A 22,878-nucleotide genomic window follows, 5' to 3' on the forward strand; every position below is an offset into this window, starting at 1 on the left:
AAAAGCTCAAGGAGCTGCAAGATTTTTAAATTACCTGGAGGTGCTTCCCACCTCTCCTCCCAGAGGGATTTTGGGTTGCTAACAGGATATTTACCCTGCTTGGGACTAAAAATCATTCAGAATTAGCAAATGGGCTGGGAGGGGATTGGAGCTGCCTCAGCATCCCCTGGGGGGTGAGCAGTGGCTTTCAGGAGCACCCCCTTCCCTGGATTTCTCTTCCCTGGCAGCCTGGGATGCTGTGGGAGAGCTTTGGTGCCTGGGGAAGGAGGATTTGAAGGAGTTTTGTTTGGATTTCAGTGCGTGCAGGAGATGGGGAATGGCAAAGCCAATCGTCTCTACGAAGCCTACCTGCCCGAGAACTTCCGGAGGCCCCAGACAGACCAGGATCCTTTTGTGGCCCAGGGAAAAACCTGGGAATTCCCTGGAAGTGTCCATCCTGCAGCTGTGGGGTTAAACCTCCCTGAAGGAGGAGTTGTTCCCTTGGGCAGGGAATGGGGATGAAGGGGTTGGGGTGGAGAAGAAGGTGATCACAGGAGGCTTCTCCCTAATTTAGAGAATTTTAATTCTCCCTGCTTGGATTGGGGCAGTTAAAAACTGGGAAATTTTCACTGAAATTCTCCTTTTGGAAGAGCAGACAGAGTTTTTCCTTTTATTTTTGGTTTAAATGCACTGGAATGGAAAATAAGCCTTAAAATCCCTTTTTTCCAGTGGGATTTCAGATCTCTGATATTTCAGAGTGAACCCAAAGCTGAAGATTTTGGAGGGTTTGGTTTTCCAAGGTGCTGAACATTCCCAAGGCTCCATGGAGATTTAATTGTGGCCCTCCAGGACAGGGAATGGGGATGAAAATGAAGGGATTGGGGTGGAGAGCTGGGACACCAAGGTGACCCCAGGAGGCTTCTCCCTAATTAGAGAATTTTAATTCTCCCTGCTTGGATTGGGGCAGTTAAAAACTGGGAAATTTTCACTCTGAAATTCTCCTTTTGGAAGAACAGACAGAGCTTTCCTTTTATTTTTTGGTTTAAATGCACTGGAATGGAAAATAAGCCTTAAAATCCCTTTTTTCCAGTGGGATTTCAGACCTCTGATATTTCAGAGTGAACCCAAAGCTGAAGATTTTGGAGGGTTTGGTTTTCCAAGGTGCTGAACATTCCCAAGGCTCCATGGGGATTTAATTTTGGCCTTCCAGGACAGGGAATGGGGATGAAAATGAAGGGATTGGGGTGGAGAACAAGGTGACCACAGGAGGTTTCTCCCTAATTTAGAGAATTTTAATTCTCCCTGCTTGGATTGGGGCAGTTAAAAACTGGGAAATTTTCACTCTGAAATTCTCCTTTTGGAAGAGCAGAGAGAGTTTTGCTTTTATTTTTGGTTTAAATGCACTGGAATGGAAAATAAGCCTTAAAATCCCTTTTTTTCCAGTGGGATTTATCCAGTTCAAATCTCTGATATTTCAGAGTGAACCCAAAGCTGAAGTTCTTGGAGGGTTTGGTTTTCCAAGGTGCTGAACATTCCCAAGGCTCCATGGAGATTCAATTGTGGCCCTCCAGGACAGGGAATGGGGATGAAAATGAAGGGATTGGGGTGGAGAACAAGGTGATCACAGGAGGTTTCTCCCTAATTTAGAGAATTTTAATTCTCCCTGCTTGGATTGGGGCAGTTAAAAACTGGGAAATTTTCACTCTGAAATTCTCCTTTTGGAAGAACAGACAGAGCTTTCCTTTTATTTTTTGGTTTAAATGCACTGGAATGGAAAATAAGCCTTAAAATCCCTTTTTTTCCAGTGGGATTTATCCCGTTCAAATCTCTGATATTTCAGAGTGAACCCAAAGCTGAAGATTTTGGAGGGTTTGGTTTTCCAAGGTGCTGAACATTCCCAAGGCTCCATGGAGATTTAATTTTGGCCCTCCAGGACAAGGAATGGGGATGAAAATGAAGGGATTGGGGTGGAGAGCTGGGACACCAAGGTGACCCCAGGAGGTTTCTCCCTAATTTAGAGAATTTTAATTCTCCCTGCTTGGATTGGGGCAGTTAAAAACTGGGAAATTTTCACTCTGAAATTCTCCTTTTGGAAGAACAGAGAGAGAGCTTTCCTTTTATTTTTGGTTTAAATGCATTGGAATGGAAAATAAGCCTTAAAATCCCTTTTTTCCAGTGGGATTTCAGACCTCTGATATTTCAGAGTGAACCCAAAGCTGAAGTTCTTGGAGGGTTTGGTTTTCCAAGGTGCTGAACATTCCAGAGGCTCCATGGAGATTTAATTGTGGCCCTCCAGGACAGGGAATGGGGATGAAAATGAAGGGATTGGGGTGGAGAACAAGGTGATCACAGGAGGTTTCTCCCTAATTTAGAGAATTTTAATTCTCCCTGCTTGGATTGGGGCAGTTAAAAACTGGGAAATTTTCACTCTGAAATTCTCCTTTTGGAAGAGCAGAGAGAGTTTTTCCTTTTATTTTTGGTTTAAATGCACTGGAATGGAAAATAAGCCTTAAAATCCCTTTTTTCCAGTGGGATTTCAGATCTCTGATATTTCAGAGTGAACCCAAAGCTGAAGATTTTGGAGGGTTTGGTTTTCCAAGGTGCTGAACATTCCCAAGGCTCCATGGAGATTTAATTGTGGCCCTCCAGGACAAGGAATGGGGATGAAAATGAAGGGATTGGGGAGGAGAGCTGGGACACCAAGGTGACCCCAGGAGGCTTCTCCCTAATTTAGAGAATTTTAATTCTCCCTGCTTGGATTGGGGCAGTTAAAAACTGGGAAATTTTCACTCTGAAATTCTCCTTTTGGAAGAGCAGACAGAGTTTTTCCTTTTATTTTTTGGTTTAAATGCACTGGAATGGAAAATAAGCCTTAAAATCCCTTTTTTTCCAGTGGGATTTCAGACCTCTGATATTTCAGAGTGAACCCAAAGCTGAAGATTTTGGAGGGTTTGGTTTTCCAAGGTGCTGAACATTCCCGAGGCTCCATGGAGATTTAATTGTGGCCCTCCAGGACAGGGAATGGGGATGAAAATGAAGGGATTGGGGTGGAGAGCTGGGACACCAAGGTGACCCCAGGAGGTTTCTCCCTAATTTAGAGAATTTTAATTCTCCCTGCTTGGATTGGGGCAGTTAAAAACTGGGAAATTTTCACTGAAATTCTCCTTTTGGAAGAACAGAGAGAGAGCTTTCCTTTTATTTTTGGCTTAAATGCACTGGAATGGAAAATAAGCCTTAAAATCCCTTTTTTCCAGTGGGATTTCAGACCTCTGATATTTCAGAGTGAACCCAAAGCTGAAGATTTTGGAGGGTTTGGTTTTCCAAGGTGCTGAACATTCCCAAGGCTCCATGGAGATTTAATTGTGGCCTTCCAGGACCTGAAGGAGCTGCAAGAGAAATGGGGAGAGGAGATTTACCAAGGGCAGGATGGAGGGGTGGATTTGGGGAAGGAATTCCTCCCTGTGAGGGTGAGGAGGGGCTGGAATGGAGTTCCCAAAATAAAATTGGGTCTTCCCCATCCCTGGAAGTGTTCCCCAGGCTGGATGGAGCTTGGGGGAGTGGGAGGTGCCCCTGCCCATGGGGATGGAAGGTTCCTTCCAAGCCAAACCAGGCTGGGAATTCTCTGCTGGAATTTTCAGTGCCTCAGCTGGAACTCCCACCGTGCAGGAATGCTGAGTGAGCAGGGATGGAATGATGGGAACCTGAAAAAAAACCACAAAAGCACCTTCCCACCATCATTTTTTTGGAGTTAATCTCCTTTTTGAGGTGAATTTTTGGAGTTAATCTGCTTTTTGAGGAGCATTTTTTGAGTCAATCTGTTTTTTGAGGAGCATTTTTTGGAGTCAATCTCCTTTTTGAGGTGCATTTTTGGAGTCAATCTGATTTTTGAGATGCATTTTTTGGAGTCAATCTGATTTTTGAGGAGCATTTTTTTGGAGTCTGTTTTTTGAGGTGCATTTTTGGAGTCAATCTCCTTTTTGAGGAGCATTTTTTTGGAGTCTGCTTTTTGAGGTGCATTTTTTGGAGTCAATCTGCTTTTTGAGCTGCATTTTTTGAGTCAATCTCCTTTTTGAGCTGCATTTTTTGAGTCAATCTCCTTTTTGAGGAGCACTTTTGGAGTCAATCTCCTTTTTGAGGTGCATTTTTTGGAGTCAATCTCCTTTTTGAAGTGCATTTTTTGAGTGTATCTCCTTTTTGAGCTGCATTTTTTGGACTCAATCTCCTTTTTGAGGAGCACTTTTTGAGTTAATCTGATTTTTGAGGAGCATTTTTTTGGAGTCTGCTTTTTGAGGTGCATTTTTTGGAGTCAATCTCCTTTTTAAGGTGCATTTTTTGGAGTCAATCTCCTTTTTGAGGAGCATTTTTGGTGTCAATCTGATTTTTGAGGTGCATTTTTTGGAGTTAATCTCCTTTTTGAGGTGCATTTTTTGAGTCAATCTCCTTTTTGAGGTGCATTTTTGGAGTCAATCTGCTTTTTGAGGAGCATTCTTTGAGTCAATCTCCTTTTTGAGGTGCATTTTTTTGAGTCTCCTTTTTGAGGAGCATTTTTTGGAGTCAATCTGATTTTTGAGGAGCATTTTTTGAGTCAATCTGTTTTTTGAGGTGCATTTTTTGGAGTCAGTCTCCTTTTTGAGGGACATTTTTTGGACTCAATCTGCTTTTTGAGGAGCATTTTTTTGCATTAATCTGCTTTTTGAGGTGCATCTTTTGGAGTCAGTCTCCTTTTTGAGCTGCATTTTTTGGACTCAATCTCCTTTTTGAGGAGCATTTTTTGGAGTCAATCTCCTTTTTGAGCTGCATTTTTTTGAGTTAATCTGATTTTTGAGCTGCATTTTTTTGAGTTAATCTGATTTTTGAGCTGCATTTTTTTGAGTTAATCTGATTTTTGAGGTGCATTTTTTGTAGTTAATCTCCTTTTTGAGGTGCAGGATCCTCTTGTGCCCACTGTGCTCTGAATGTGCTGAGAGGATGCTTGGGACAAACAACAAAAAAAACCCAACAAGATCTTAAATCCTGATTTAATTCCCTTTTTATAGCCCTGAAATAACCCAGGGGCAAGAAGTGAGTTGGGATCCAGCAGTAAATTATTTTAAGAAAGTTACTGCTGGAAATGCTCTTTAAACAATGATTTAATTTAGTTCCAGCCTGTACCTTGTTCCTCCCTGTCCAGTGAGGCTTCTCCTCTGGAATCCTTTGTCCTTAACCAGCTGCTGCAGAGCTGTGGAGAGTTTTATCCGGGATAAATATGAGAAAAAAAAATACATGGACAGAAGCATCGACATCAACGCCTTCAGGGTGAGTCTGGAGGCCAAAAATTGGGATTAAAACAAAATATTGAAATGAAAAAATTGAAATATTCACCATGGCGGGAGAAATCCCTTCTCCAGAACTGTCTGGATTTCATGGAGTGAATTCCTGAGATGATTCTGAGGGGGTTTTGTTGTAGGGAATGGTCTGGAATAATCAGGGAATATTCCAGGTTATCTAGGAAAAAAAAAAAAAAAAAAGCAGGATCTCAAAGAGGGCAGAGCTGAGGGGGTTGGAGTGTTTGGAGGGGTTGAAATTCCTGTTTGCTTCCCTCTTCTTCATCTCACTGGTGGCTTTGTGTGGATGGATATCTCACCCTTGGGAGGATTTTATCCAACTCCTTCAGGGCAGGAAAAATGCAAATTTTACCTCAAATTCAGCTGTTTTTGGAGGGATTTTAGATCAGTAACAGCCCCAGGTCTGAGCTTTTTCTGGGTGAAATCAGGAATTTTTCCCTCACAGAAAGAAGAAAACAACAAAACTGTTTAAATTCCTGATTTTTTATTGGAGCTGTTTGGTTTGTGTGCATTCAAGAAGGAGGCAATAAATCAGGGATAATAATTGGAGGAAATTTGGAAAGGATTTTATCCAATTCCTTCCTCAGAGCAGGAAAAATGGAAATTTTACCTCAAATTCAGCTCTTTTGGAGGGATTTTAGATCAGTAACAGCCCCAGGTTTGAGCTTTTTCTGGGTGAAATCAGGAATTTTTCCCTCATGTCATTGATTTTTCCCTCACAGAAAGAAAAGAACAAAAAAACTGTTTAAATTTCTGATTTTTTCTTGGAGCTGTTTGGTTTGTGTGCATGGAAGAAGGAGACAATAAATCAGGGATAATAATTGGAGGAGATTTGGAAAGAATTTTATCCATTTCCTTCCTCAGAGCAGGAAAAATGCAAATTTTACCTCAAATTCAGCTTTTTTTGGAGGGATTTTAGATCAGTAATAGCACTGGGTGAGAGCTTTTTCTTGGTGAAATCAGGAATTTTTTCATTCACAGAAAGAAAACAACAACAAAACTTTAAATTCTTGATTTTTCCCCCACTTGGAAATGTTTGGTTTGTGTGCATGGAAGAAGGAGACAATAAATCAGGAATAATAATTGGAGGAGATTTGGAAAGAATTTTATCCATTTCCTTCCTCAGAGCAGGAAAAATGCAAAAATTCACTTCAAATTCAGCTTTTTCTGAGGGATTTTAGATCTGAGGGGGTTCAGATCAGTAACAGCCCCAGGTCTGAGCCTTTTCTGGGTGAAATCAGGATTTTTTCCCCCCACATCAGTGATTTTTTTTTCCCTCTCACAGAAAGAAAAGGACGACAAATGGAAAAGGACCAACGAGTCAGAGAGAAAACTGGAGCCCATCATCTTTGAGAAGGTGAAAATGGTAAGATGAGGGAGAAAACCCTGGGGCTGAGGCAGAGCAGAGGGAGCCCAGCCTCCTCTGGGAGCATTTTTGTGCCCTCAGTCCCTGCTGGGAGTTGGTTTTGCTCTGCTCCCCAGACCCTGAGCAGATGTGCAGCTTGGAATCCTGCTCTTCCCTGCTGGCTTTTCCAGCTCCAGCAGCTGCTCCTCCCTAGTTTAGATCTTACTTGGATTTGAGGACCTGTTGGGACAACAAAAAACTGGGAGATATTCAGAATATTCCCTCTCAAGTTCTCGATTTGGAAGAGCAAAGAGAATTTTGCTTTAATTTGGTGACTTAAATCCACTGGGGGAAAAAAAAAAAAAAAGGATTTTAAGGGTTAATCATTTTAAAAACCATTTGAGAGTGATCCCAAAAGCTGCACAAGGTTTGTGTTGTTTCTCTTTCCCCCAGCCTCAAAAGAAGGATGAAACTCAGCAATCCAGGAAAAGTTCCCCCAAATCTGAGCCAGTCATGGACCTGCTGGGCCTGGGTGAGAGGAATTGCTGCAAAAATTGTGGGAATTGGGGGAATTCCAGGGCTGATTTTCCCTGTCAGGTGAACAATTCCAGGAATATTCAGCCTGGGAAGAGTTTTCCATGTGTGTTTCCCTTCTCCTGCTGAAGTTCTAGGAGCAGCTGGAGCTTCATGTGGAAATTGTGGGAATTTGAGGAATTCCAGGGCTGATTTTCTCTGTCAGGTGAACAATTGCAGGAATGTTCAGCCTGGGAAGAGTTTTCCAGGAATTCCAGGAATGTTCAGCCTGGGAAGAGTTTTCCATGTGTTTCCTTTTTTCCTGGTGGTGTTCCAGGAGCAGCTGGAGCTTTATGTGGAAATGGTGGGAATTTTAGGAATTCCAGTCCTAATTTTCCCTGTCAAGTGAACAATTCCAGGAATTCCAGGAATATTCAGCCTGGGAAGAGTTTTCCAGGAATTCCAGGAATGTTCAGCCTGGGAAGAGTTTTCCAGGAATTCCAGGAATGTTCAGCCTGGGAAGAGTTTTCCATGTGTGTTTCCCTTTCTCCTGGAGTGTTCCAGGAGCAGCTGGAGCTTCATGGGACAGACAGATCCCAGGGGCACTTCCCCAATCGTGCTCCAGGCCCTTCCCAGCTCCAGAGGGAGGAGGGATCAGGGGGGTGGGGTGGCACTGGTGGCACCCAGGACCTCTCTGTCCCTGCAGACGCTCCGGTGACAACGCCCGTCACCAACGGCCGGCCCAGCAGCCTGGAGAAGGACCTGGACCTCTTTGCATCCATGGGATCCAGCTCAGACTCCTCCAGGAAGGTCAGCTGGGAATGCTGGGGGCTTGGAAAAGCCTGGCTGGGTCGTAGAGCCACGGGGGCATTTGGGGTGGAAGGGACATTAAAGGACAGGGACGTGTGGCACTGTGCCAGGGTGGCACACCTTGGGCACCTCCAGGGTGGGGAATCCATCTGGGAATGCTGTGTTTGACCTCACACATGGGCTGTCTGCCCTAATCCTTGCTTCATCCAAATTTCTGAATTAAATCCTGAAATCTCCCTCTTCCATGCTGAAGAATGAGGAATTTCCTTCTTCCAATCCCACACCTGGGAATGCCGTGCCAGTGTTTTACCACACTCATCAGCTGTCTGCCCTGAATGTTCCTTCATCTAAATTTCTTAATTAAATCCTGACATCTTCCTCTTCCATTCCCACCTCTCCCTCTTCCATTCCCCTAATCCTTGCTTCACCTAAATTTTCCTTAAAATCCTGAAATCTCCCTCTTCCATGCTGAAGAATGAGGAATTTCCTTCTTCCAATCCCACACCTGGGAATGCCGTGCCAGTGTTTTACCACACTCACCAGCTGTCTGCCCTGAATGTTCCTTCATCTAAATTTCTTATTTAAATCCTGAAATCTTCCTCTTCCATTCCCACCTCTCCCTCTTCCATTCCCCTAATCCTTGCTTCACCTAAATTTTCCTTAAAATCCTGAAATCTCCTTCTTCCACGCTGAAGAATGTCCCTCTCCCATTCCCACATCTGGGAATGCTGTGCCAGTGCTTCACCACACAGATCAACTGTCTGCCCTGGATGTTCCTTCATCTAAATTTCCCTTTATTAAATCCTGAAATCTCCCTCTTCCATGCTGAAGAATGAGGAATCTCCATCTCCCATTCCCACCTCTCCCTCTTCCATTCCCCTAAACCTTGTCACATCTAAATTTCTTTGTTAAATCCTGAAATTTCCCTCTTCCATGTTGAAGAATGAGGAATCTCCCTCTTCCATTCCCACATCTGGGAATGCTGTGCCACTGTTTCACCATCAAATCCACATCAGCTGTCTGCCCCAAACCCTGCTTCACCTAAATTTCCCTTAAAATCCTGAAATCTCCTTCTTCCATGTTGAAGAATGAGGAATCTGCCATTCCCACATCTCCCTCTTCCATTCCCACCTCTCCCTCTTCCATTCCCACCTCTCCCTCTTCCATTCCCACCTCTCCCTCTTCCATTCCCACATCTCCCTCTTCCATTCCCACATCTCCCTCTTCCATTCCCATATTTCTCTCTTCCATTCCCACCTCTCCCTCTTCCATTCCCACCTCTCCCTCTTCCATTCCCATATTTCTCTCTTCCATTCCCACATCTCCCTCTTCCATTCCCACCTCTCCCTCTTCCATTCCCCTAATCCTTGCTTCACCTGAATTTCCCATCATTCCATCCTGAAATTTTCCTCTTCCACGCTGAAGAATGAGGAATGTCCCTCTTCCATCACCCCAGCACGTCCCTGGGTGTGGGTGGATATTCCCCCTTTCCCTCACGCTGGGTTTTGCCCTGATCCTGTCTGTCTGTCTGTCTGTCTGTCTGTCCCAGGTTGTTGGCTCCATGCCAACCTCTGGAAGCGCCGGCTCCGTTCCCGAAAATCTGAATCTGTTCCCGGAGCCCGGAGGCAAAGGGGAGGAGGTGGGGAAGAAGCAGCTCTCCAAAGACTCCATCCTGTCCCTGTACGGCTCCCAGACGTCCCAGGTGCCAGCCCAAGGTAACCCTGGAGTGAGCTGGGACCAGGGCAGGGCTGTCCTGGGGGCTGACACCTCCAGGAGAAGTGGGAATGTCCCTGAGAATCCCAGAGCGGGGTGGGTGGGAAGGGAATGTGAAGCTCATCCCATTCCAGCCGTGCACTTTGCACATCCCAGCTTGCTCCAAAGCTGACCTTGGGCATTTCCAGGGATGGGGAGCCACAGCTTCTCTGGGAAATCCATTCCAGGCCCTCATAGGGGGGAATTCCTTCCCAATATCCAACCCAACTCTGCTCTCTGTCACTGGGAATCAGGGAGGAATCCCATCCCAATATCCAACCTAAATCTGCTCTCTGTCACTGGGGATCAGGGAGGAATTCCCTCCCAATATCCAACCTAAATCTGCTCTCTGTCACTGGGAATCAGGGAGGAATTCTATCCCAATATCCAACCTAAATCTGCTCTCTGTCACTGAGGATCAGGGAGGAATTCTATCCCAATATCCAACCTAAATCTGCCCTTTAGCTCTGGGAATCAGGAAGGAATCCCATCCCAATATCCAACCCAAATCTGCCCTTTAGCTCTGGGAATCAGGGAGGAATCCCATCCCAATATCCAACACAACCCTGCTCTCTGTCACTGGGGACCAGGGAGGAATTCCTTCCCAATATCCAACCCAAATCTGCCCTTTAGCTCTGGGAATCAGGAAGGAATTCTATCCCAATATCCAACCCAATCCTGCCCTCTGTCACTGGGAATCAGGGAGGAATTCCCTCCCAATATCCCACCCAACCCTCTGGCTCTGGGGATCCATTCCTGCACGTCGCCGCCCAGATTCCCTCTCCACCTTTGCTGAGAGCTGTGAGCAGCCCCAGGAGCAGCTCAGCCCGGGCACCCCCTCCAGGCCGTGCTGGAGCTGAGCCATTCCAGGCCATGGCTGGAGCTGTGCCATTCCAGGCCATGGCTGGAGCTGTGCCATTCCAGGCCATGGCTGGAGCTGTGCCATTCCAGGCCATGGCTGGAGCTGTGCCATTCCAGGCCGTGCTGGAGCTGTGCCATTCCAGGCCGTGCTGGAGCTGTGCCATTCCAGGCCATGGCTGGAGCTGAGCCATTCCAGGCCGTGCTGGAGCTGTGCCATTCCAGGCCATGGCTGGAGCTGTGCCATTCCAGGCCGTGCTGGAGCTGTGCCATTCCAGGCCATGGCTGGAGCTGTGCCATTCCAGGCCGTGCTGGAGCTGTGCCATTCCAGGCCGTGCTGGAGCTGAGCCATTCCAGGCCGTGGCTGGAGCTGTGCCATTCCAGGCCGTGGCTGGAGCTGTGCCATTCCAGGCCGTGCTGGAGCTGTGCCATTCCAGGCCGTGCTGGAGCTGTGCCATTCCAGGCCGTGCTGGAGCTGTGCCATTCCAGGCCATGGCTGGAGCTGTGCCATTCCAGGCCGTGCTGGAGCTGTGCCATTCCAGGCCGTGCTGGAGCTGTGCCATTCCAGGCCGTGCTGGAGCTGTGCCATTCCAGGCCGTGCTGGAGCTGTGCCATTCCAGGCCGTGCTGGAGCTGAGCCATTCCAGGCCGTGCTGGAGCTGAGCCATTCCAGGCCGTGGCTGGAGCTGTGCCATTCCAGGCCATGGCTGGAGCTGTGCCATTCCAGGCCGTGCTGGAGCTGTGCCATTCCAGGCCGTGCTGGAGCTGTGCCATTCCAGGCCATGGCTGGAGCTGTGCCATTCCAGGCCGTGGCTGGAGCTGTGCCATTCCAGGCCATGGCTGGAGCTGTGCCATTCCAGGCCATGGCTGGAGCTGTGCCATTCCAGGCCATGGCTGGAGCTGTGCCATTCCAGGCCGTGGCTGGAGCTGTGCCATTCCAGGCTGTGCTGGAGCTGAGCCATTCCAGGCCATGGCTGGAGCTGTGCCATTCCAGGCTGTGCTGGAGCTGAGCCATTCCAGGCCCTGCTGGAGCTGTGCCATTCCAGGCCATGGCTGGAGCTGTGCCATTCCAGGCCATGGCTGGAGCTGTGCCATTCCAGGCCGTGCCTGGAGCTGTGCCATTCCAGGCCGTGCTGGAGCTGAGCCATTCCAGGCCGTGCTGGAGCTGTGCCATTCCAGGCCATGGCTGGAGCTGAGCCATTCCAGGCCATGGCTGGAGCTGTGCCATTCCAGGCCGTGCTGGAGCTGTGCCATTCCAGGCCATGGCTGGAGCTGTGCCATTCCAGGCCGTGCTGGAGCTGTGCCATTCCAGGCCATGGCTGGAGCTGAGCCATTCCAGGCCGTGCTGGAGCTGTGCCATTCCAGGCCGTGCTGGAGCTGTGCCATTCCAGGCCGTGCTGGAGCTGTGCCATTCCAGGCCATGGCTGGAGCTGTGCCATTCCAGGCCATGGCTGGAGCTGTGCCATTCCAGGCCGTGCTGGAGCTGTGCCATTCCAGGCCATGGCTGGAGCTGTGCCATTCCAGGCCGTGCTGGAGCTGTGCCATTCCAGGCCGTGCTGGAGCTGTGCCATTCCAGGCCGTGCTGGAGCTGTGCCATTCCAGGCCATGGCTGGAGCTGTGCCATTCCAGGCCGTGCTGGAGCTGTGCCATTCCAGGCCATGGCTGGAGCTGTGCCATTCCAGGCCATGCCCTGACCCATCCTTCCCTCCCTACCTTTTCCAGGAGCGATGTTCATGGCGCCGGCTCCGCTGGGCTACCCCGCCGCTCCCTACCCCGCCTTCCCGGGGCTGCCCCCTTCCAGCAGCATGATGGGCGGCTTGATGGCCCCCTCCGTGGGCATGCTGGCCCAGCCTGGAGCTGCTGGCATGGTGGCCCCCGTGGCCATCCCAGCAGGCTACGTGGGCAGCGTGCTGGGCGTTCCCAACGGGATGATGGGCGCCCAGCAGCCCGGCTACGTGGCCGCGGTGCCCCCGGCCGTGTACGGGGTCCAGCCGACGCAGCAGCTGCAGTGGAACCTCGCCCAGGTGAGGGGGAGGCTCCTGGGGGGCTTTTCCAGGGTTTTGCTGGGAGTTGGGAAGGGGAGGAATGGGGGGATGTGCAGGGCGTTGTGGTTGGGGTGGGATGTGGGGGGGGGGAAGTGGGAGAGCCTGAGGATCCCGGGATGAGTCAGGGTGGGAAAGGATTCGGAGGGTGAGTCCAATCCCAGCCTCATCTCCCATGGACACCTCCAGGGGTGGGGACTCCAGAATTCCCTGGGTGATTCCTGCTCACCCTTTCCATGGGGAAATTCCTGCTGATGTCAGCCTGCCCTGAAGTCCTTCCCTACCTGGGGACTCCAAACCTCCTTGGAAAAATTCCAAGGCCTGCTCACCCTTTCCATGGGGAAATTCCTGCTGGTGTCCAGCATGCCCTGAAATCCTCCCATACCTGGGGACTCCAAAATTCCCTGGGCAATTCCAAACTCTGACCACACTTTCCATGGGGAAATTCCTGCTGATGTCCAACCTGAAATCCTCCCATACCTGGGGACTCCAGACCTCCCTGGGCAATTCACCCTTTCCATGGGGAAATTCCTGCTGGGTTCCTGAGGACCCTGAAATCCTCCCATACCTGGGGACTCCAAAATTCCCTGGGCGATTCCAAACCCTGCTCACCCTTTCCATGGGGAAATTCCTGCTGGGTTCCTGAGGAGCCACCCCTGCTGCCCCTCAGGGCTCTGCTGTTTCTGGGAGCCACGGGCACTGTCCAGGCCCACCCCTGACCTCTCTCCTGTCCCCTTTGCAGATGACCCAGCAGATGGCTGGGATGAACTTCTATGGAGCCAGTGGAATGATGGGCTTTGGACAGTCCATGGGAGGAGGAGGAGGAGGCCAGGGCAGCAACCCCTCCCTCAGCTCCCCGCTGTGGAAATGAGCCCTCGCTCGCCCGTGACCATTTCTGCCTTTGTTCTGTCCTCCAGACCTGCTCCATGAGACATTCAGGGTTTTTTGCTTTCAGGTTTTGGGGTGGGGGGTGGACCCAGCCCAACCTGAATTTTTGTTTTTCCATCCCTGAGCTCCATCTCTGCCTTTCCACTGTCACAGCCACGGGGACAGCTCGGTGGCCAGGCCACCAGGAGCTCAGCCCCGTCCTCAGCACAGTCAATGCACTCGGGGAGGGGAAACCTCCCTGCACAAAGCTCCTCCAGAGCTCCTGGGTAGCACTTGATGCCCTGCTGGGCACCTGGGCACAGGTGGGACTGGGAAATCTGGACTGAATCCTGCCCAGAAAGCTGGGATTTCTCACTTCAACTTGCAGTGTTAGATTTATTTTTTGGTTTTGTTTTTTTTTTTTTGGGGGTGGGGGGAACCTCGTTTGGTGCTGAGGAACTGGAGTGAAGCCGAGCCCAGGGGCAAGCAAGCCTTGCTACCTCCTCCCTCGAGGGGAGCTCTCCCTGCTCCCACCCTCCTTGGAACCAAAGTCCTTGGGAAAAGCCCTCTCCCACCCCCCTGAGCAAGCAGGAATCTCGCCCAGAGTGGGGGCAAAGCCGATGGAATGTGAAAAACTTGCACTCCAGAGGGAATCTTCTGGCTGGTGCTAGGATCTGATGGAATTTCACTTTTAACAATCTAACCAGAGTTAATTCTCCGGGGCCCAGAGCCCTGTGCAAGTTTTCTTACACTTTTAAAAATGATTCTGACATCCTAATTTATACTTTTTTCACTTTTTTTTTTCTCCTCTCTGTTTGGTTTCGTTCTTGTTGTTGTTGTTCCTGTGTAAAATCCTGGTTCCTCCCTTTCCTGGCTCGCTTGGGACATTTTAATCTTAGGCAGATTTCTTTTCTCATCTCCAGCAGAACCCAAAACTGCTTCAAAAGTCAGCAAGAAGTCGGACTCGTGGTCTGCTCTCTCCTGTGGATATGTAAATTCCCAAATAAAACATTGCAGTGGACTCCTCTGGTGCTGGTGGTCACTCCAGGTGTGGGAATTTGGGGAATTCCATCCCAAAAATCAGCCCAAATTCCCTCTGGTTTTGGGCTCTGTCCCAAATGCCAGGGAGCTGAGGGAGCACAGCCAGGCCTGGAAGAATCCAGAGTTGACACTTTTATATACAAACCCCTGGGCTTTGGCATGGGGGGAAGGTGGAGCAGAATTCCTGCAGCTGCTGGGATGAAATGATTTCATTCCAGCTTTAATTCCATTAGTCCAAACGTTTTAAACTCAGGTTTAACAAAACCTTGTGGAGGCTCGTCCAAAAAATGGGAAGGAACAGGGAAAATCAGAGAGTTGTGGAATTCCAGGGTGGTTTGGGTCCCGTTCCATTCACCCCATCCCAGATTTCTCCTTTGGACACTTCCAGGGGTGGAGCAGCCACAGCTTCCCTGGGAATTCCATCCCAAAATCCCACCCAGCCCTGCCCCTTCCCCCTTCTCCTCTCCCTCCCCATTTTTCCTGGGAAGCTGGAGGGGATTTGGGAACCAGGAAGGTTTTGGGATCTTTTATTCATGATGGGATTTCTTTCCTTAAATCAAACCTGAAAAAAAAAAGAATTTTTTTTTTTCCAGAAAGAAAAAAAAAAAAAAGTTTTATTCCATTCCCCTCTTTCCCAGAGTATCCATGAGGGGTTGTGGGATAAATTTTTTAAGTTTTTTTTTGGGGGGAAAATCTCAACTCAAGCACAAACAAAAAGTTTTCAAGCTGGCTTTAATCATCTCCACTTGCTGCCCCAATACTGTACATGCAAAGCCAATTAAAAGGTGAATAATTCAGCTTTTCCTCCCTTTGTTTGTTGGATTTTTGGGGGAGGAAAAGGTCAGGAATATTTTACAAAACAACGTGCGCCCTCGGAGCCGCCAGTCCCGCAGATAGAAACCACAAAAATACAAGAGTTGGACGTTTAAGAAAGGACCACACACGTAGAAAACGGGACAGGACACAGGTAGAAAATTCCATTTGCTCGTTTTTGGAGATATTCCCATTTTTCTGTTGCCATCCCAAACCCATCCCCTGCTCTTGGGGGCTCCAGGGATGCTCCAGGTCCCCCCTGAATGGATTTTTGGGGAGGGTGGAGCTGTGGGATGGGAGGAATCTGTCATTAAACCCATAAATTGCTAAATTCTGCTCCCAGAAATCCTAAAATCTGCTCCCAGAAACCCGAAAATATCCAAGGGAAGTCTTCCCCTGGCTCTCCCTTCCCCCTTCTTGTTTAGTGCCAATTAACTCGTGGTTAATTAAGCTCTGACACTTCCCACCCCCCCCTCCTGCTGATCCCTTTCCATGCAAATTTTGGGGGATTTGAGGCTGGAAAATGTGAGGGGTTTTCAAATCCTCGAGGGGTTTTGCACTCTCACCCCCATCCCTCCTTCCAGCCTCAGCTTCCAAGGGTTTGGAATTTCTGGCAGAGCTCTGGGAGCATCTCCTTGCCTTTAATCCCTCATCATTCCCACCCTTTTATTCCCTTTTATTTCATTTTTATTGGACCCAAACCAGTCTGGAATCCCACAATTCCCTTTCATTCCCCCCTCAAACCTTTCAGGGAGAAGCTGGGTTGAAAGATTCCTTCTTCTGGATAAAATCCCTCCATTTGGATTGGAAATCCAGAACTTTTGGATGGGATAAACATTCCCAAACTTCACTTTGCCCACTCCTAAAAATCCACTGGAGCTTCCCCCTCTGTTTTTATTTCCCTGGTGCTGCTTCCAGGAGAAATTCCCAAACTTTCTTTTCCCTTTTAGGTGTGAAACTGGAGGGATTAATGACAGATTCCAGAGTCCTGGATCATCCTGCACATTCCAGGGATGAATTCCGAGCTGGGGAGGAGGAGGAGGATGGGATGGGATGGGATGGGGAAGGTTCTCTCCTTTCATGAAAAGATCAAAGCCCTTTAAGAAAACAAGGCCACCAACTTCAAAGTGCTCTGAACATTCAGGGGCTCCCCCTTGGGATTGGGAATTCCTTTGGGATATTCCCTGTGGTGGGATTTGGGCCCTTCCAAGGGATTTGGAGAGGGATCTGTGCCCCTCCAAGGGATTTGGAGAGGGATCTGTGCCCCTCCAAGGGATTTGGAGAGGGATCTGTGCCCCTCCAAGGGATTTGGAGAGGAATTTGTGCCCTTGCAGGGGGGTTGGAAAAGGATTTGAGCCCCTCCAAGGGCTTTGGAGAGGGATTTGTGCCCCTCCAATGGCATTGGAAAAGGATTCGTGCCCTTGCAGGGGGGTTGGAAAATGATTTGTGCCCCTCCAAGGGATTTGGAGAGGGATCTGTGCCCCTCCAAGGGCGTTGGAAAAGGATTTGTGCCCTCCAAGGGCTTTGGAAAAGGATCTGTGCCCCTCCAAGGGCTTTGGAAAATGGATTTGTGCCCCTCCAAGGGCTTTGGAGAGGGATTTGTGCCTTCCAAGGGCTTTGGAGAGGGATTTGTGCCCTTGCAGGGGTGTTGGAAAAGGATTTGAGCCCCTCCAAGGGCTTTGGAAAATGGATCTGTGCCCCTCCAAGGGCTTTGGAGAGGGATTTGTGCCCTCCAAGGGCTTTGGAAAATGGATTTGTGCCCCTCCAAGGGCTTTGGAAAATGGATCTGTGCCCCTCCAAGGGCTTTGTGCCCTCCCAGGGTTGGGAGCAGCGCTGGATTTTGGAGCTGAGCCCCTCGCCCACCCCTGGGAGGGTTTTGGGGGCTCAGGGCAGCCCTGGAGGAGCTGCTGGACAGGGAAGGTGGACAAGGGGCACAGGGATCCCTCAGGATCATCCCTCCAAGCCCAGGATCCCTCAGGATCATCCCTCCAAGCCCGGGATTCCCTTGCCTTGGGCTCCAATCCCAAAGGGAGCAGGGTTGGGAGTTGCCCACCCCGATCATGGATTGCTTTTCATTCCACAGGGAAACAAAACCAAACAAACAAACAAAAAACCTGGATGTGGCCGAGTGCACAAGCTCTGGGTCCTAAAGGAATGGGAAACGTGGGAAAAGGGAAGGATCCAAGGAAAAGGAAAGGATGAGGTATAGCAACAACCGGAGCTCCAGGCCCTGGGGGAGCACTGGGATCTCCTGGATCCTCCTGGATCCTCCAGGATTCCTGGAGTCCATCCCGGTGTTCCTGAGGGATGCTCAGGGGTCCCACAACGTGGAGGTTCCTCAGCCACCCAGACCAACACCTGGACACTTTTCTGTGTCTTTTTCAACCCAAAATCTTCCTCAGGTGAGTGGGATTGTCCCACCCGGTCACGGAGTGACCCCCAAAATTCCAACCCCGTTATTTGGGATGCTTTCTTTTTTTATTTTTTTCCCTAAAAAGTCTTTCCTGCAGCTTTTCAACTCCTAAAAGGGATTTTCACACCTTTAACCAACCAGGCAAGGATTGGGAGGGGTTTCTCCATGAAAACAGAAATCCTGCCCTGTCCATGGAAGTGTCCCAGGATGGGGCTTGGAGCAGCCTCGGAGGGGCTGGAATTTGATGAATTTGATGAATTTTAGTCTTTCCCACCCAAACCAGCCTGGGATCTGTGGAGCAGAGGGAAGACTTCCAGTTGGAACAGCTCTGCTGCCCTTGGCTCAGCAGGATACAAACCCTGCAGGGAATTCCCCAGATCCATCCCCAGGGAGAGCAGGGAGAGCTCTTCCCATCCATGAGGAAAATCACATTCAGGCTGGGTCACTGCTCCTTGATCTGCACAATTCTGGGGTTTTCCAAACCAATCCAAAATTCCACATCCAGGCATTTCCCATCCATCCATCCAGAATCAGCTGAGTCAACTGGAAGAAAAATTTTCCACCTGGAAAAATCCCTGCTGCAGTTTGGGGGTTTTTTGTGAGGAAAAAAATCCTTCCTGCCCTGCTTGGTGAGTCCAGGTGGGAATGGTGGAATCCAGGCTGGATGATTTCCCAAGCTGTGGTGTCAGGCAGTGAACAGAAGAGATTCCCTGTCAGCCAAGGGAATCCTGATCCCATTCCTGAGGAATTCCTGCTCTGGGTGGAACCAGGAGCTGGGAGCTCCTGGAGGAAAGGTTGGCAGAGCTGGGAAAGGTGGAGGGGATTTTTCCCCTCCTCTCTGGTGCTCTGTGGCAGTAGGTTCAGGGAATTGCTGCTGGATTCCACTGGATTTTGGGAAAACTCCTCCCAAAGCTCCTCTCCCAGGATTTCCAGCGTGCCCTGGTGGTGATGAAACAGCAGCTGCATTCTGGCTGATCCCAATTTCTTGGAATTTTTCCCCTGGACTTTGGCAAACCTGGCCCATTCCAGGCTGGGATAACTCAGGCCTGGAGTCTCGGAGTGTTCTCTGTGCTTTGTGTGAAGTTTGTCAGCTTCCAGGGTATGTTCCAGCATCATTCCAAGGTTTTGTTTTTTTTTTTTTGTCAAATCCATCCTCGTGATTCCAGCTGGGGGTTTGGATTTCAGTTCTGGCAGTGTCAGGTGGGGGCTGCTCCTCTCTGCTGGGGGCTGGGTGTGAAATGGGCTGCAAAGCTGATGTAATTCCATATTAATTCCTCTTTCCAGGAACAAAAAAAAAAAAAATCTCTGGCAAATCCAGTGATTTGGATTTCTTCTCTCGATAGAAAATAGAGAAAACCATCAAACTCAAAATTCCTTCCAGGGAATTTTGCGAAATCAAATTGCACATCCAAAAAAATGCCCTTTGTGAGGAGATATTCCCCCAGAAAAACAACAAAAAACCAACCTTGGAGGGCAGGAATTTATCCTGGGATGGAGTTTGCTTCCTCAGGAGCTGGCACGGGGCTCAGCTTGGGATTTCTGGGTGTCTTGGCTGGGGTTTTCCCCTTGTTTGAGGAAGGGAAACATCTGACACGAGCTCCTGGGGGGTTGAGAAGGGAGAAGCTGATGCTGCAGCCCCGGCGTGGCACAGTCCTGGCTTCTCCCCCAGTTCGGGTTTCCCACACCAGTTTGAGGTGGGTCATTCCCGCTGGGAAGCGAGTGGCAGCCCCTGGGGGGCTGGAAGGGAAGGAGGGAAGGTTCTCCTGGATTTTGGTGTCACTCCATGGTGTTCCCACTTCTCCAGGAGCAGGAGGAACCCCTCCCATGGAGGGCTGCACTTTGTCCTGGTCACCCCCAACTCATGAACCAAAATCTTTGGGTTTTCCTCCTTCCCAGGTGGAATTTCACTGGGATTTTCCCAGCAGAAAGCCAGGGAAGCTCGTGCTGGCCCTGGGGAGTGCGTGGTGGCTCCCCCAACTCATCCTCACGAGCCAAAATCTTTGGGTTTTCCTCCTTCCCAGGTGGAATTTCACTGGGATTTTCCCAGCAGAAAGCCAGGGAAGCTCCTGCTGGCCCTGGGGAGCCTGTGGTGGCTCCCCCAACTCATCCTCACGAGCCAAAATCTTTGGGTTTTCCTCCTTCCCAGGTGGAATTTCACCGGGATTTTTCCAGCAGAAATCCAGGGAAGCTCGTGCTGGCCCTGGCGGCCGCGCTCTGCTGCCATCCCCTGCCCCTGCTCCCTCAGGCACGGCCGTGGAATGTTCCTGGGATGTTCCTGGGATGTTCCTGGCAGCCAGGACGGAGCAGGGAATGCAGGAATGCGGAGGGGGCGGGAAGCTGTGCCCACGTCCCTGCTCTGCCCACGCTCCCTGGGACGATCCCGCCGCGGCAGATCCGGAGTTTTCCCGTCAGAGTCGAGTTGGTGAAGGCAGAGGGAAGAGCAGCAGCTTGGAGGAGCAGAAAGCTTTTCCCTTCGGGATGCTTTCCCTCATGGAGAGTCAAAAATCTGGCACAGGTTGAGCCTCCTGGAATTCTGTTTGCCGTGATTCCGTTGTCCTCGCGGAATCGCTCCGTGCTCGGGAGGGAACATCGAGTCCAAGCCGTTGTTTGTTCCTGTCTCAGCACTCAGGGCACTGAGTTTATTCCCCAAACCACCAGAGGTTCAGGACATCCCACATTCCCAGAGGTCTCCATCCAGGAATCGCAGCCCGCCCTCCTCTGAGGAGGGGGATTTCAACCTTCATCCTTCAGGGGGAGAAAGGATGAACTTTTCCCCACCCCAGCCAGTTCCTTTCTGGGTGGTTTGGAGTTGGCAAAGCCACAGCAGCAGCTCCGAGTCCCCGTCACCATGGCACCAAAGCTGTGGCAGCTCCAGCTGGATTGGCCACAGCACAGAGTCCTGCTGGCCACGGCTTTGGGGCTGTGGAACCCCAGGTGTGGGTTTGGAGACCCCAAAGTTGGGGTTTGTCGAGCCACAGATCTGGTTTGGAGGCTCCCAAGTTTGGGGATTTGTGGACCCCAAGATTTGGGGTTGTGGAACTTTGGGGTTATGGAACCCCAGGTTTGGGTTGGTGGAGCCCCAGTTTGGGGTTGGTGGAGCCCCAATTTGGGGTTTGTGGACCCCAAGGTTTGGGTTGGTGGAACCCCAGTTTGAAGTTTGTGGACCCCAAGGTTTGGGTTGGTGGAGCCCCAGTTTGGGTTGGTGGAACCCCAGGTTTGGGTTGGTGGAGCCCCAGTTTGGGGTTTGTGGACCCCAAGGTTTGGGTTGGTGGAGCCCCAGTTTGGGGTTTGTGGACCCCAAGGTTTGGGTTGGTGGAACCCCAGTTTGGGGTTTGTGGACCCCAAGGTTCGGATTTGTGAACCCTCAGGTTTGGATTTATGATTGCCCAGATCTGGATTTGTGAACCCCCCCCAAGTTTGAGGTTGGGGACCTCCAGATTTGGGCTGGTGGAACCCCAGATTTGAGGTTATGGAACACCAAATTTGGGGGTTTGGGCCCCCAGATTTGGGGTTATGCAACCCCAGAATTGGGGTCGTGGACCTCAAGGCTTGGATTTGTGAACCCTCAGGTTTGGGTTTGTGAACCCTCGGGTTTGGGTTGGTGGACCCTCAGGTCTGGGTTTGTGAACCCTCGGGTTTGGGTTGGTGAACCCTCAGGTTTGGGTTTGTGAACCCTCAGGTTTGGGTTTGTGAACCCTCGGGTTTGGGTTGGTGAACCCTCAGGTTTGGGTTTGTGAACCCTCGGGTTTGGGTTGGTGAACCCTCGGGTTTGGGTTGGTGAACCCTCGGGTTTGGATCTGTGAACCCCTGGGACTGGATATACAATTCCCCAGATTTGGATTTGTGGACCCCAGATTTGGGGCTGAGGACTCCCAAGTTTGTTTTTATGGACCCCCAGGTTTGGGGTTGGGTTTGTGGAGGGAACAGCTTCATCCCAAGAGTCTTTTCCTTCAGGTTTGGGTTTGTTCTGCTGTGGCTGAGCTGGTTCTTCATTCCTGGTGCCACCAGGAGCAGCCCAGGTGGGTTTGTTGTGCTCTGTGCATCGTGGAATTCCGTGTTTTGCCAAGAAATAATCCCATAAAAACCCCAGCCCTGCTGTGGGGTGCTTTGTGGTGAAGACTGAAGGTCAGAGCCAGCCCCGTGGAATTCCCCATGAACCTCTTGTCCTCTTCCAGTCTCCTCACATCTTTTGGAGTGTCGGGATTTCGTTCCTTCTCCCTTGGCAACTGATCCTTCAGGACAGTCATTGGATTTAGGAATAGTTGATGAAGAAACCAAGAGTTTCTAGTGGTGTCTCCCCTGAGTAATTTCAGCAAATTTCAATAGGCACCTTCAAAAAAAGCTTCCGTGATTCCCGGGTTTGCTACAAGAACTGGATCCCTCGGAGGGAACCCAAATGCTGCTTGGAGAAACAAACAAAAGGAACGAAAAAGCCCCAAAAACGCTCACCCCGCCAAGGAACTCCTCTGTCTGCCCCCGGCCCCAGAGCTGCTCTCCAGGTGTCCCCTGGAGAGAACCGGGCGGGATTCCGCTCCTGCCTGGAATTCAGGTGTCCAGGAGGGCATCCCAGCTCTCCTGAAGGGTGGAGGGTGTCCCAGACCTGGAGGGGAGCGTGCTGGAGCCTGGGAAGGGAATCCCAGAGCCTGGGAAGGGAATCCCAGAGCTTGGGAAGGAATCCCAGAGCTTGGGAAGGGAATTCCAGAGCTTGGGATGGGAATCCCAGAGCCTGGGAGGGGAATTCCACAGCTTGGGAAGGAATCCCAGAGCTTGGGAAGGGAATCCCAGAGCCTGGGAAGGGAATCCCAGAGCCCAGGAAGGGAATTCCAGAGCCAGGAAGGGAATCCCAGAGCTTGGGATGGGAATCCCAGAGCTTGGGAAGGGAATCCCAGAGCCTGGGAAGGGAATCCCAGAGCTTGGGAAGGGAATTCCAGAGCTTGGGAAGGGAATCCCAGAGCTTGGGAAGGGAATCCCAGAGCCTGGGAAGGGAATTCCAGAGCCCAAGAAGGGATTCCAGAGCCCAAGAAGGGAATTCCAGAGCTTGGGAAGGGAATCCCAGAGCTTGAGGAGGACAGCCTGGTCTGGAGGAGGGGGAGGAGGAGATCCCAGCTCCAAGGAGGGCATC

General features: G+C 50.3%; 1 protein-coding gene across 1 annotated transcript in view; it reads left to right on the forward strand.

Moving 5' to 3' along the window:
• SMAP2 (small ArfGAP2) overlaps nt 1-14,510 on the forward strand; it is a 28,437-nt gene extending 13,927 nt beyond the window's left edge. The window contains exons 3-10 of the mRNA XM_059868591.1: nt 298-383; nt 5,196-5,274; nt 6,589-6,669; nt 7,102-7,180; nt 7,868-7,971; nt 9,521-9,686; nt 12,303-12,604; nt 13,365-14,510. Coding sequence (XP_059724574.1) covers nt 298-383; nt 5,196-5,274; nt 6,589-6,669; nt 7,102-7,180; nt 7,868-7,971; nt 9,521-9,686; nt 12,303-12,604; nt 13,365-13,493 — 1,026 coding nt within the window. The 3' untranslated portion in view covers nt 13,494-14,510. The remainder of the gene's footprint in view (nt 1-297; nt 384-5,195; nt 5,275-6,588; nt 6,670-7,101; nt 7,181-7,867; nt 7,972-9,520; nt 9,687-12,302; nt 12,605-13,364) is intronic.
• The last annotated feature ends 8,368 nt before the right edge of the window (nt 14,511-22,878 follow it).

Source organism: Haemorhous mexicanus, chromosome 27 (assembly GCF_027477595.1).
Source record: "Haemorhous mexicanus isolate bHaeMex1 chromosome 27, bHaeMex1.pri, whole genome shotgun sequence".
Classification (NCBI taxonomy): Eukaryota; Metazoa; Chordata; class Aves; order Passeriformes; family Fringillidae; genus Haemorhous; species Haemorhous mexicanus.